Source organism: Lacerta agilis, chromosome 2 (genome assembly GCF_009819535.1).
Source record: "Lacerta agilis isolate rLacAgi1 chromosome 2, rLacAgi1.pri, whole genome shotgun sequence".
NCBI lineage: Eukaryota > Metazoa > Chordata > Lepidosauria > Squamata > Lacertidae > Lacerta > Lacerta agilis.
Window position 1 is genome coordinate 103,769,325 of NC_046313.1, and position 14,278 is coordinate 103,783,602.

The 14,278-nt window shown below is 47.6% G+C and overlaps 1 protein-coding gene across 1 annotated transcript; it reads right to left on the bottom strand.

Moving 5' to 3' along the window:
- Positions 1 to 220: 220 nt before the first annotated feature.
- LOC117042047 lies at positions 221 to 13,386 on the bottom strand. The gene is made up of 6 exons (XM_033141503.1): positions 13,151 to 13,386; positions 7,416 to 7,573; positions 7,121 to 7,234; positions 5,253 to 5,825; positions 1,889 to 1,969; positions 221 to 789 (listed from the first exon to the last, which is right to left on the bottom strand). The coding sequence occupies exons 2-6, from the start codon at positions 7,447 to 7,449 to the stop codon at positions 347 to 349; spliced, it is 1,245 nt and encodes a 414-aa protein (XP_032997394.1). The 5' UTR covers positions 7,450 to 7,573; positions 13,151 to 13,386; the 3' UTR covers positions 221 to 346.
- Between the last annotated feature and the right edge of the window lie 892 nt (positions 13,387 to 14,278).

Here is a 14,278-nt window from a genome sequence, read left to right on the forward strand (position 1 = left end):
GTGTTTGTGTGTATACATACAGAGAGAGAAATATGAGGGTGGCACAAAATGCTTTTGTGTTGAGTGGCACCTGAGTCTCTGTGCTACAACATTCAACCCCCCCCCCCTTATTTACCAGGACTAGTAATGTGGGGAAAGAAAGGGGAGCGGGGAAAGAACCCCACCCTCCAACTTTTATCCCACCCCCCTTCCTAATTACACAACTGGCCCGCCAAAATCATTAACTGCAAAAAGGTTTTTTTAAATTCCTGAAAAAGAAAACTACAACCCGTTACAAACGCAGCCCGGATGCCCCGCACGCTAACGGAACTACTGCCAAAGAGCGCCGCCACACCCGTCTCAGGAGTCACCTCCGGTACCTCGCCCGCGCCATGTGCCGCCTGGCGGACCCCAAGCGCAAGGGAGAAGCGTCTGCCGTATGACCGGGCTGCCCGAGCCGGGGTAGCCGGGCCTGCCGGGTTAAGGCCGGGGCCGGGGGAGCCTGTGCCTCTGCCTGCTTTCGCACGAGCGACTCTAGTAGTTCCGTCTGGCGGTTCATGAGCGCAATGATCTGTTCAGTGTCCACGCGGTCCCGCTCCCGCTCCTCCAGATCGGCCTTCACGTACTCGCCCAGGGCCGCCAGGATCCGGTCGGTGGCCGTCTGCACCCTCCTGTCGGCCGCATGGGTGATTTCCAGTGCCAGATTCTGCCTGTTTTTCCTCTTCCGCTTCCGGATGTTGGCGAGGCGCTCTGCGGCGTACGACCTGGCGGGGTCAGGCAAGGGACTTGGGGAGGGGGTTATGGCCCCGTCTGAAAAGCACGAAAGAAAACCATGCTGAGAACTCACTTCCTCAACAGCGAGTCCCGTTGAACAAAGTGGGACTTTCTGAGTCAACATGATTCGGATTTTCAGTGTTAACTTGAAGAAGCAGTGCATGAGTTTGCTTCTTCCCCTCTTCCTTCCTCCTCCTATTTTCCTTTTGTGTTGTGTCATTTTTTGGAATATGGATCTGTAAGTTCTCTCTACCGTGGGTTGGTTCAACTGAGCCACAGTGCAAAGTAAAGGCAAGCGTGTTGGCTCCTATCCATCCCTTGCGAGTCGGCTTGTTGGTACCTACCTACCTGCCAGGTTGCTTGTGGCAAGAAAGAAAAATGCCTCCCGGTAACCCAACAGGGAAGAGTTATGCTTTGGCTTGTGGGCTGCAAATGACTAACATAGTTTTAGTAACAGGTAGGTAGCCGTGTTGGTCTGCCATAGTCAAAACAAAATTAAAAATTAAAAATTCCTTCCAGTAGCACCTTAGAGACCAACTAAGTTTGTTCTTGCACACGAAAGCTCATACCAAGAACAAACTTACCGGTAGTTGGTCTCTAAGGTGCTACTGGAAGGAATTTTTTGTTTTGTTTTGTTTTAACTTAGTTTTGTGTGGGCTGACAAGCTCCTGCAGATGACCATGTGCGAGTGACATTTGCAGAAAAACTTGCAAGGCTGTTCCCTCGAACAGCGTCCCTGTGGACACGAGACAAGCACTTGCTATCAGTACTTTCTGGAAATGAATGACATTTCTGGAAACACTGAAGACGAATCTGTTTCGACACAATTTTCCACCTGGAAGAAACGGCCTTAGGTTTAACAATACAAAATGACAACGTCAGCTTTTTCAAAGGTTGGTTTTTGGTGCTGCTTTTAAAAGCTTGTGTGTGTGTGTATGTGTGTTCTGCTCCTTCTGTGGCCTGCCTGCAAATTGCCTTGAGACAGTATGTAAAAAGTGATTCATAAATTAATACGGCTACCTATTAACATAACTCCACCTATTAGAAATGATTCTTCTTTGCCCCAGGCGAGCATCTAATTTACATCCAGCCATTCAAAAGATTAACCTCATGAATTGTTTCGTTCTGTTCTTACCTACTGTTGAGGCAGAGCTGCTCGGTTTATCGCAGGGAGTAGACAGAAGAGGAGGAGCTGGACTGCTGGCTTCTGCTATTCCTGAAGACAGACATAACATTGATTAATTTCAGGAGCATAGCTGGCCTTTCACAGCAACGACCCTACCCCTCCCCCACTCCGTTTCTGCTCTATTGTATCACAAACCACTTGCAGGCTACACAACATATGCATATTGTTGTGCAGAATGGGCTGAGGAAATGCTTGGGGGCAGATGTGTGAAGAAGAAGAAGAAGAAGAGTTTGGATTTGATATCCCGCTTTATCACTACCCGAAGGAGTCTCAAAGCGGCTAACAATCTCCTTTCCCTTCCTCCCCCACAACAAACACTCTGTGAGGTGAGTGGGGCTGAGAGACTTCAGAGAAGTGTGACTAGCCCAAGGTCACCCAGCAGCTGCATGTGGAGGAGTGGAGACACAAACCCGGTTCCCCAGATTACGAGTCTACCACTCTTAACCACTACACCACACTGGTGAATGCAGAAAGCGTAAGAATGAAATGATCCATCATATTCAAAACACACAGCAATCCCTTGGAAATTAACCCAGCCCTTGCATTTTGATTATCGAGTTCAAGAACGTAACAGTCTTTTCCTCAAGCACTATGCTGGCAGCCAAAGACAACCAAGCCTTATGAGGACCAGTTGAAGCAGATGGGTATGTTTAGCCTGGAAGAGAGGAGACAGGATATCCATCTTCAAGGGCTGTCACATGGAGGATGGAGCAAGCTTTTCCCCCCTCCCGCTTTAGAGGGTAGGACCAAAACCAATGATTCAAGTTGCAAGAAAGGAGATTCCGACTAAACATCCCATAACTAAACAACTGCATGAGAGGAAGGATGTGCGCTGATGCTCCCTCTCGCCTCCTGCAGAGCACATGCTGCTTCATGCCCTCCCCAAATCTGCTCTGGAGGCTTGGAGGCAATCCCAGAACAGATTTAGGGATCACACCGTGGGGGTGGGAAGTCTCACTGCACAAGCGGAAGCAGCTCTGCCCTTGCAAGATTTTATCGCTACTTTGGATATGACTGTCTGTAACGCTGGAGGTATTACGGAGCCATCGTGAGTCACTGGTGTGTTTTTTATCCTCCGTGAATTTCTCCAGTAAACTCGTCTAAGCTGGCCGGCTGTCACTACATCTCATGGTAAAAGGTAAAGGTAAAGGGCCCCTGGACAGTGAAGTCCAGTCAAAGGCGACTATGGGGTTGTGGTGCTCATCTCGCTTTCAGGCCGAGGGAGCCAGCATTTGTCCATGCAGACAGCTTTCCAGGTGATGACTAAACCGCTTTTGGCAGAACAGGACACCATGACGGAAACCAGAGCTCCAGTTACAGGTGGGTAGCCGTGTTGGTCTGCCATAGTCAAAACAAAATCGAAAATTCTTTCTAGTAGCACCTTAGAGACCAACTGAGTTTGTTCCTGGTATGAGCTTTCGTGTGCATGCACACTTCTTCAGAAACCAGAGCGTACGTGAACGCTGTTTACCTTCCCGCGGTACCTACTTGCACTGGCGTGCTTTCGGACTGCTAGGTTGGCAGGAGCTGGGACAGAGCAACGGGAGCTCACTCCATCGCGGGGATTCGAACCGCCGACCTTCCGATTGGCAAGCCCAAGAGGCTCAGTGGTTTAGACCGCTGCGCCACCCGCGTCCCTGTACATCTCATGGTAGCTAATGTGCACCACCAGCAACACAGTGGCCAAGCAGCAGTGCATTATGGGAGAGGGATGAAAGCCAAGGGGCACACCAAAACAAAACCATCCGCTTGGATCTACATGCTTAGAACGACTGCAGCAAAGGAGAGGATATACACACACACCCTACTTTTCTTCAAGGAGCTCCAGGCAGCACATGGTTGTCACCCCACCTCCCAATTTTATCTTCGCCAAAACTTCGTGAGCTTCCTGGGGATTCGAACCCTGCCGTCACGGTGTTGTGCTTCTTAGTTTCTCAATTTGAGCATTTTACATGGTTTTTGTTTGTTTTGCAGTATTTTATTCATCGTGATTTGCTGTTACTTTTATTGATTGTAGACTGGCAATCCTTTATTGTGGTTGAACTGTTTAATTACTATTTGCTGATGTTTAATTTCACTGTTTTACTATTAAATTCTGACGGATTGTTGAACGTTGCTTTGTTTGATGGAAGTTGTTTATTTTAAAGTTATTGCGACTTTTATATTGGATCAGATTGTTACTATTAATGTTTATGTTTTTTATGTCTTGGAAGCTGCCTAGAGTGGCTTGGGAAACCCAGCCAGATGGGCGGGGTATAAATGAATTAATAATAATAATAATAATAATAATAATAATAATAGCCAAAGTTAGCCATGCTCGCAGAATCTCAGAACTGCAGTTAGGAGGATTCCTGAGCAATGAAGGAATTTCAGCTATTAGCATTCAAAACTCAGTGTAGGATGGGTTATTTAACACCTCTAATTTCAGCATTGGATATCAGTGCTTCTTGAGTGAAAGGTGGAACACACATTAAAGCCAGATGGTAAGAGTGTCAGACTAAGACCTGGGAGACCAGGCCGTGCTTTTTTTCTTTCTGGGGGTACTCAAGGGTAAAGGTAAAGGACCCCTGGACGGTTAAGTCCAGTCAAAGGTGACAATGGGGTTGTGGCACTCATCTCGCTTTCAGACTGAGGGAGCCGGCGTTTTTCCACAGACAGCTTTCCGGGTCATGTGGCCAGCAGGACTAAACTGCTTCCGGTGCAACGGAACACCGTGATGGATGCCAGAGAGCATGGAAACGCCGTTTATCTTCCCGCTGCAGTGGTACCTATTTATCTACTTGCACTGGTGTGCTTTCGAACTGCTAGGTTGGCAGGAGCTGGGACCGAGCAGCGGAAGCTCACCCCATTGTGCAGATTTGAACCGCCAACCTTCTGATCGGCAAGCTCAACAGGCTCAGCGGTTTAGACCACAGCGCCGTACTCGCATCCTTTTTCCCTAGACAAAAAGAACTGGCTAAAAGTGTGGCATTTACTGCAACGACCTCATGGTGAGTACCGGCACTTTTTTCCCCTACAAGAAAAGCACTGAGACCTGGGTTCAAATCTGCACTCTGCCATGAAGCTCAATGACCTTGACCTTGGACTACTCACAGGCTCTCAGCCTAACCTACCTCGCAGGGTTGTTGTGGGGGATTAAATGAGGAGGACAACCACGTGCGCTACCTCAGCCTCCTTGGAAGAAAAGGCAGAATCTAAATGAAGTAAAGTAAAATGAAAGACACTGTCTCCCAGGGATTCTGTTTTTTGTAAAGGCTATTTTGAAAACCTCATTCCATAGGGCTCTCCTCAGACACCAAATGCCGCCACTGACCCATGGGAGACGTCACGGGCATTTCGTCGGGGGCTTCCTCCTTTATGTACTGTACAGGGAAGCCACCCCCCAGGCTGGGGACCTGGGGGGGCGACTGCGTCCTTAGAGCCAGCATCTCCTGGCTGCCCGCTTTGGCCCCCTCCGCCGCAGCTTCCTCCTCGGTGGAGCACTGGGACATCGAGTCGGCGACAGATGCTCCGCGCCGGCTCAAGGCGGGCAGCGCCTCCGGGGGCGGGACGTCTGCCTCGTTGGCCAACAGGTGGTCGAGCTGGTCATAAAAGAGCCAGGCCAAATGTCCTTTCCCCGGGGAGTTGTTGGCCTTGGCTATCCGGTAGTCCCTCTTCAGAGTCTTGATCTTGGAGCGGCACTCCAGGGCAGAGCGCTTGTGGCCTCTCTGCGCCATCTTGCCGGCCACCACTTGGAAAGTCTCGATGTTCCGGTGGCTCCGCTGCAGCTCCTGCTGGATCTCCCGCTCGCGCCAAATGACCAACAGGTCTATGATCTCGGGGTAGGTCCACGTGGTGCCACGATACTGCCTGTAGGGGGCGATGGCCGGCTCGGGCATTTCGACGGCTGGAAAGCCAAGTGGGAGGGAGGTGAAGCCAAGTGGGAGGGAGGTGAAGAGAGAAAGAGAAAGGTTAAATCAGACAGAACAGGGTGGGGAGAAAAGAGCTAAGAAAATTTAATTATCTTTTTTTGCATGTGTGTCCTGAGGCATCGCAATTACAGTGGTGCCTCAAGTTTCGAACTTAATTCGTTCCGGGTGTCCGTTCTTAACCTGAAACTGTTCTTAATTAGAGGCATGCTTTTGCTAATGGGGCCTCTTGCTGCTGCTGCTGCGCCGCCGGCACACAATTTCCGTTCTCATCCTGGGGCAAAGTTCTTAACTCGAGATAACTCTTCCAGGTTAGCAGAGTTTGTAACCTGAGGTGTTTGTAACTCGAGGTACCACTGTACAAGAATTTTTAAACTCTTGAAACAGAGGGAGGTATCAACAAAAATAAGGACTGCACTAGATCTGAAACTAAGAAACTAGAAGGTTCTCAGCATTGCTCAAATGGACTCTGCTGTACAGCCAGGCTTGAGGCACACAATGCACGAATCCCCTGGGATAGCTCAGTCGGGAGAGCATGAGACTGTTAATCTCAGGGCTGTGGGTTCGAGCCCCACATTGGGCAAGAAATTCATGCATTGCATGGGGTTGGACTAGACGACCCTCGTGGTTCCTTCAAACTCCACAATTCTTTGATTCTTCTTTGATGCTTTGAATGAGGAAGGCTACTGCGGCTTGTGTTTTGTTAGCCCAAAAATTGAAAGTGAGCAAAGTCCCAACTAAAGAAGAATGGCAGCTTAAATTGATGGAATATGCGCAGCTTGCGGATCTAACATATAGAATAAGATTACAAGAAAAACATTTGTTTAAAGAAGATTGGAAAATGTTTATTCAATAGATGAGGGGGGGAATTGTGTACACCTGAAAACGCTGACAGCATTAAGATAAATTCAACAGTGTCAACAAGTTTTGGTGGATGTAATAATGGAATACCGAATGGTTTCGTTTATGTAAAATATGCAGGGATTTATGATATGCAAAATGAACCAGGGAAAGAAATGAGTATTCTAAATTATAAAACAGAAAGTTTAATAAAAACTATAGCAAGAGAGAGTAGACCTCCTGGTTAGATGGCATGCCCTAGCCAAGGCATAGGCAAACTCCGGCCCTCCAGATGTTTGGGACTACAATTCCCATCATCCCTGACTACTGGTCCTGTTAGCTGGGGATGATGGGAACTGTAGTCCCAAACATCTGGAGGGCCGGCGTTTGCCTGTGCCTGCCCTAGCCCTTCCAGGTGGAGTTGGCCCCTCACCTAACTTGCTTCCAGGCAGGATCCGCCTCCCTCTCGCGGCTTGCTCGCTTGGGATCCACGGCTCTTCCTCGGACTCAATCTTGCAGATCAGCTCTGGCTCGTCAACAGGCAACCCTGCGCAGGAAGGAGCAGAAGAGCAGCAAGGCCCAGATCAGTTGGCCACTCCACCCATCATTGGCTAGGGAGACGTTATCCACTGCTTCACCAGGAGCCCACGTTAAAAACAATTCCATCATTACTGGATTGAAGGTTGGGGGGGGCAGGGAGGGAGAGGGCAGGATTTGGGGGTTCTTACCCAGCAAGGCCATCGTTGCAAAGCTGTTCTGCATGAAAGTTGTTCTGGTCCAAAACGGCTCCCTGATGAAGTCCCACCACTGTTGGGCTCAAGAGTCACCACCATCCAGAGAAATAAACAGGGGCCAAATTTCTCCGCCCACGGTTTCGACCAAGGAACTGTGACATGTAGGGGGAAAGCAGAGGAAACGGTGAATCATTTGGGAGCACTCAGTGCTGCAACATGGTCGAAGCCAAAGCCTGGTTGCGCTGTTGTTGTTTTTTCCTGATTCTGTGCTTCTAACTCATTCAGGAGTAAAAAGTAAAAAGTAATATGCAAGAGCTGTATAAGATTATGATTCTAGCCGGAATGGCAGTTATTGCACTGGGATGGAAAGAAAAGGCTAAATGGGAAATGGGAATGATTATGTTTTTTGAATACGTACAATCTGAAATATTTGCACAGATAGCAGCAGAGGATAGTTGGGAAAATAAATGCCAAAGAATTACAAATAAATGGGCATTTTACAGGAATTGGATAGAAAGGGGTGAAGCCAACCCAAACATACAAGCTCGAATGAACAGATTGTGTACACAGATAAAGATCTGAAGAACGAAGGTCTGTCCAGAGGGGAGGGTGGGAGGGGAGGGGGAAGGGGGAAAAAGTCTCCTAAAAGCTTGGTTGTTTACTCAGGCCTATTGGAGATGTTTGAGAGCGCTACCTTGTTCAGTGGTTGTTTTAAATGTTGCATTCGAAATGTATTAATTGTCTTCTGAACTTTGTGCATATCTTATTGTACTTTGATTCTTTTTTCTGTAAATCAGCTGCAGATTTTTGTTAAGCGGTATATACATTTTCTGAATAAACAGTAAGTGGCAAAAAAAAGGAGTTCCTTGTTCTCCAGTGTGTCTTGGTCCTTTTCATTTTCCTGCTCCGTATGCTTGGAATCACCTTCCAGGAAGCAGTGGTGTGTAGTTACCCTCTCACTCCATATGTTCAAATCTCTCTTTAAAATTTGTCATTTTTTCCCCCTGGGGCCTTTGGCTCTGGTTAGCTCGTTCTGTTATACCCGGTGTAACTGTCTGTGAATTGGTTCCATTTTAAACTACGGATGTTTATCGCATTGCTTATCTTAGTTGCTATAGACCAGCATTTCTCAAACTTTCTTCTCTGGGCCACACTTTCAGAATGAAAATTTGTTTGCATGTACCACAAAATATTTTATTGATAAGAAATACATTGGGGATGCAACAACTTCTAGCAGTGTTTGATTTATAACATAGAACACAACTGCTTTATAATATGATCATGGGGCAGCCAGAAAGTATAAAAGATGAAGTTGATTGAGTATATGGAACTCGCAGAACTGACCGCGAAACTCCGAGACCAGAGGGAAGAAACGGTGCAGGAGGATTGGAAGAAATTCAAAGACTATTTGAAACGACGTGAAAAGATAGACATTTGAAATTAAAATCAGAGGATATATAAGGTTACAGCAATGTCAGAAGCTATTTTAAGATAGGATATAAGAAGTAGTTAGAAATGTGTTATGTTTATTTTTATTAGGATTAAGATTATAGGTAAATGATGATTATGGTTTTTAAGATTAAGATTAGTTGAGAAGGAAGATTTTATAATGTTATAAAGTTACTAAAGATAATTAGAAATGAACGCAGAAGAGAGGATGTGAGGAGGTCCCAAAACAATGTTAGGAATAAGATAAGAATAGTTGGATAAGTGTTTGTTTGTTATGATTTTTGTATTTTTTGTAATTTTGTAGTTTTTGTTGTAGTGTTTTGTATTTTGTTTTATTGTTAAAAATTTAATAAATTCTTTTTTTAAAAAAGTATAAAATGATGCAGCTACATAAGAACGTGAATCATGCCCAAAATATAATATTGATTGTCCTGGAATCTTCCTGCCAAACTTGCCATCTTCTCTTGAACCGACTGTGGTTGATTATCAGTTAAACATCTGGCAAGTTCAGATGACAACCTTGAACTCGGCTAAGAGCTTTGAGAACTTAAAGAAGGAAAGTCACTTGATCCTGGGAAAGTCCACATATATATATTGGCCTATTCTAACCTCTTTTTCTTAATGGTGACTGTTCCTTCTCAGGCTGCACGGAAAAAGCATCTTGGCTCCAGAAATTCATTCTGAATGCGCAGCAGATAAAATATAACTGATAGATTTCTACAGGATGGGGCATTAGTGTGTGAAAACAGTCCAGATCCAATGATCCCCAGATGTGGCATCAGGTGACAGAGCCCCGGCCACTTGTCAAAGTTGGTCCACGAAGGCCAAGTTCTAGCCCCGCCAGAGCCAAAATGTAGCCCCAACAACCTGGCAAACAGATCCAGCGTCATTATGGCTGAAGCCCAAGCTCAGAAATTGGGAGTTGGGCACCCAGCCTACCCTCCACTAGACTCATCGGCCTGCCATTCACACAAACACTCATATGCTGTATGTATATAAAATTCAGGCTACCGTGCCAAAGGCAGAAACCAAAAGTGCTGCCAAGAGCCACTTAATTTGCCTGATGGGCTAATAATGTGCCATTATGTAGTTTGGCAGTCATTAGTTGTGTCTGGGTGAAGTCAGGCATTTCCTGTTACTGCTCTTGTTGGAGAGAAACAACCAAGTTCTTGTCTAGCTTCCAGCAATTTTCCGGTGGAAGGGGATCCTAAGAGGTCCTCTAGCCCAACCCCGCTGCTCCATACAGGACCTACAATACAGGGACGCAACTACAGCACCCCTGAGAGGGCCACCAGGTTTCGGAAGCTGCTCTGAGCCTTCCGGGACACCCGACCACAGCAATTTCAGGGTGGATTTTTCCTCCCTGGGTCCTGCGTCAGAAGCACCATTAAAACCTGAAAAACCAGTTTGAACAGAGATCCCAGCTGGTGGAGTTGGGGACAGAGACTGTGTGTATACATATAGTTGAGCAACGACAGATCCCACCTCCGAATCTCAGGAGAGATTATTTTCTGTGCTGAGAGCCTGTCTCTGCGGTTGGCATTATTATTCCTTGCCCACCCTTCACCCTAAGGGCCTGGGGAAGAATTGCAACAGCAAACTGCAATATTAAAAACAGTTTTATAGTCACAAAAATAAGGCAGCGCTAAAAATGGACACCTCAAAAGCAAGGGTAGAGAGCTATGTCTTTAGCCTCCACCAGAAACTGTGCAGTAGAGGTGCCACTCTGTGGGGAGAGACCCCTACAACTTAGAGCAGGCATAGGCAAACTCCAGCCCTCCAGATGTTTGGGACTACAATTCCCATCATCCCTGACCACTGGTCCTGTTAGCTAGGGATGATGGGAATTGTAGTCCCAAACATCTGGAGGGCCGGAGTTTGCCTATGCCTTGACTTAGAGGTTGCCACAGAGAGTGCCCTCTCCCAGGCTGCCACCCACTGAGGGTGGAGGAAATGCCAGGGGGGCACCCGGGAAGGACTCCAGGAAAGGAAGACGGACTTCCAGATAGTTGGGGTGTGTGTGAAGGCATTTAGAGCTTTAAACACTATTTTGAGCATCTTAAATCGGGCCTGGAAATAAACCGGCAACCAGTCCAGCTGCTTTAAAACAGGTGAGATCTTAACTGGAAGCCCAGCCAGGAATCTTGCCTGATACTTTTTGGAGTACAGTGGGCAAGTCGTGTCTGCCTAGCAAGGAAAGTGGCTGAAACCAGATTCCGAACGCCTTGTTGATTTCTTTTAAAAATAAGAGCCACCGCTTGGGAAACAGTCCCGAGATAGAAGGAAATCAAAGCACGGTAGCAAATGTAACATAACGTATTTGGAGACTGTCTACTGCAGGAACAGCCGAACAATAAAAGGAACTAACAATGCACACACACACACACACACACACACACACACCAGGACAACACTGCCTCTCTCATGCCACCTGCAACTCTCTCTTAAAAGTAAATAATTAAAGATATCCCTGACCATTAGGTCCAGTCGCGGACGACTCTGAGGTTGCGTGCTCATCTTGCTCTATAGGCCGAGGGAGCCGGCGTTTGACTGCAGACAGCTTCCGGGTCATGTGGCCAGCATGACTAAGCCGCTTCTGGCGAAGCAGAGCAGCGCATGGAAACGCCATTTACATTCCCGCCGGAGTGGTATCTATTTATCTACTTGCACTCTGACGTGCTTTCGAACTGCTAGGTTGGCAGGAGCAGGGACCGAACAACGGGAGCTCACCCCGTCGCGGGGATTCAAACCGCCGACCTTCTGATCGGCAAGCCCAAGGGTCAGTGGTTTAGACCACAGCGCCACCCGCGTCCCAATAATTAAAGTAGTGACATGCTAAAAATATAAATCAGAACTCGGGCCCTATACATTATCTTGTGAATCGCCCTGAGATTTTTGGATGAAGGTTGGTATAGAAATTTTAATAATAATAATAATAATAATAATAATAAAGCAGTATCATACCATACAAAACCACCATGGCTTCCCCTAAAGAATCCTGGGAACTGTAGTTTGTTATGGGTGCTGAGAGCTGTTAGAGGAGACCCCTATTCCCCTCACAGAGCTACAGCTTACAGAACTACAGCTCGCAGAGGTTCCTAGGAAGAGGAACTGATTGTTAAACCACTCTGGGAATCGTAGCTCTAAGAGGGGGAGGGACAGGGTTCTCCTAACCACTTCCAGCACCCTTAACAAACTACAGCTCCCAGAATTTTTTTTTTTGGGGGGGGAAGCCATGATTGTTTAAAGTACTGTGAAGGCTCTTTATCGTAGCTTTTGACAACTAGAGGTGTATATTTTTAGGACCCCTCTTGATTGTAAGTTATTATGTTGTGCTTTAACGATGAAACCCACCATGGGGTGATGGGCAGGTAAATAATAATAATAATAATAATAATAATAATAATAATATCGTGCAGCTGAGGCCACACACAGAGGGAGGCAGGGGTGAGGGTGTCAACTGAGGACCCCAGGACTAAAAAACGAGAAAGACATTGGAACTTCAGTGAGGAAAGGGGACAGAGTGGCAGTACTGATCTCAATTTTCTTTAGGGAATTTGAAGAAACCAGGGGCAGAAGCAACTCGCTTCTTGCCCAGGACTTCTCAACCTTCTGTTCCTCATCCGGGTGGATTTATGCAGGCATAAACAGGAACGACCCCCAGCCCAAAGCCTCCCACCAGTTTATTGCTGTCTTCTCAGAAACAAGCTCCACTTAGTTCCATCACGTTGCGCTTATTTCACAAGCGGAACTTCCCCAACTCCACCACCGGCTTACACAGCCCCAGGGAAAACGTCCACCACCCTACTTTCCCCAGCCCTAACTTAAAACCCAAACAAGTCGTTCTTAGCAGGAAGCGGCCGGGGGGGGGGGAATCTCAGCTCCCTAATCGCCTTCTCCGCTTCTTGTGTTTCAGTGGGAGGGAGAAACCCCTGTTTCTGGATTTCTATCAATCTGAAAGATTTCTCTTTCTGCAAAGTCCAGAGGACTTGCTGCTGTTTCCTCGCTCGATCCACCGCACCCACCCACCCACCTCCAAGCCCCAAGACCTGCAAGAGAAGCAGGAACAGCGCGGAAGCAAAAAAAAGAAAAGAAGAAGAAGCACGTGAGAACGCGCGATCACGGGAGTTGCGGGGTCCACTCGCATTATTCCGCAGAGCACCCCAAACTCTGATGCACTTCCAGGGCCATCCCGACCTGCCAGAATGACTCACACTTCGCCCAACTCCGGTCAGGTCCTAGAGACGCACCTTTTTCTTTTTTCTTTTTTACCCCCCTACCTGCTGGTGGGTGTTCGGTTTCTGCAAAAGTGACGCGTCTGCAAAGGCTCCGCGGTCCTGGAGCGCGTTTGCAACGCGAGGAGGAGGAGGAGGAGGAGGGAGCCTCGCCGCCCGCGGTTGCAATGGCTCCGGCTGCTGCTTCCGAGGAAAGGAGGCGGAGGAGACTCGCCAGCACGTCCACACACTTCGCGGCACCGAGCGGGGAAACATGGAAAAAGACGACGACCCAGGCACTCGGAGCTGTCGTGGCTTCCCTTGCAAGGCAGCCCGGGTACTGTAGTTCCGCCAGAGGCGGCGCCTCTCTTCGCCGGAGTCTCTCTGTTCCCCGCCAGAACTACAACTCCCAGAGTTCCCTGGGAGAGAGAGAGCGGACCCGGACTAGCTGAACTAGTTTTGGAACCGGTTTGTGTTTGTAGTGCAGATGCCGAGAGGAGCAAGCAGCGACCAACGCCTTCGAATGGAGGGGGGGGGCGGAATGCAATGAGGGTTTCAAAATACTGTACATATATGTTTTAAGGAGCGCTGAGAGGCCAAATTTGCATGGCTGATTGTGGGGTTGTTGTTGTTGTTTTTTTAAAGTTGTGATTTTGTTCCTGGAGGCTTTATGGAGCCTGGAAGGAACGCTTTTGTTTCGGCATATGTTTAGAAATAATCCGTTTTTAGTCTATTGTTTTATTGGGGGGGGGAGTTTTAAATTATTCCATAAATTTATTTTGTATATCGCCATCCATCCGCAGATCTCATGGTGGTTCACACACACACAATATTCAAGATTAGGAGGGAAAACACACAAAATATGTAATAAAAATATTGTTAGTTTTCCTTATTGATAATTTTACTGTTTTGTTCTGTTTTGTAAACTGATTTGAGTGTTTTGTTTGTTTGTGTGAGTGTCTGGAGGCGGTTGGAGGATGGATGGTGGCTAACAGATTGAGGTTGAATCCTGGGGAACAGGAGGTGGGCAGGTGTGGAGGACTCCCTGGTCCTGAATGGGGTAACTGTGCCCCTGAAGGAGCAGGTGTGCAGCCTGGGAGTCATTCTGGACTCACAGCTGTCCATGGAGGTGCAGGCAGGGGCATCGCTAGGGGGGCGGTAGGGGCGGGACGCCCCGGTTGACAGGAGGGTGGG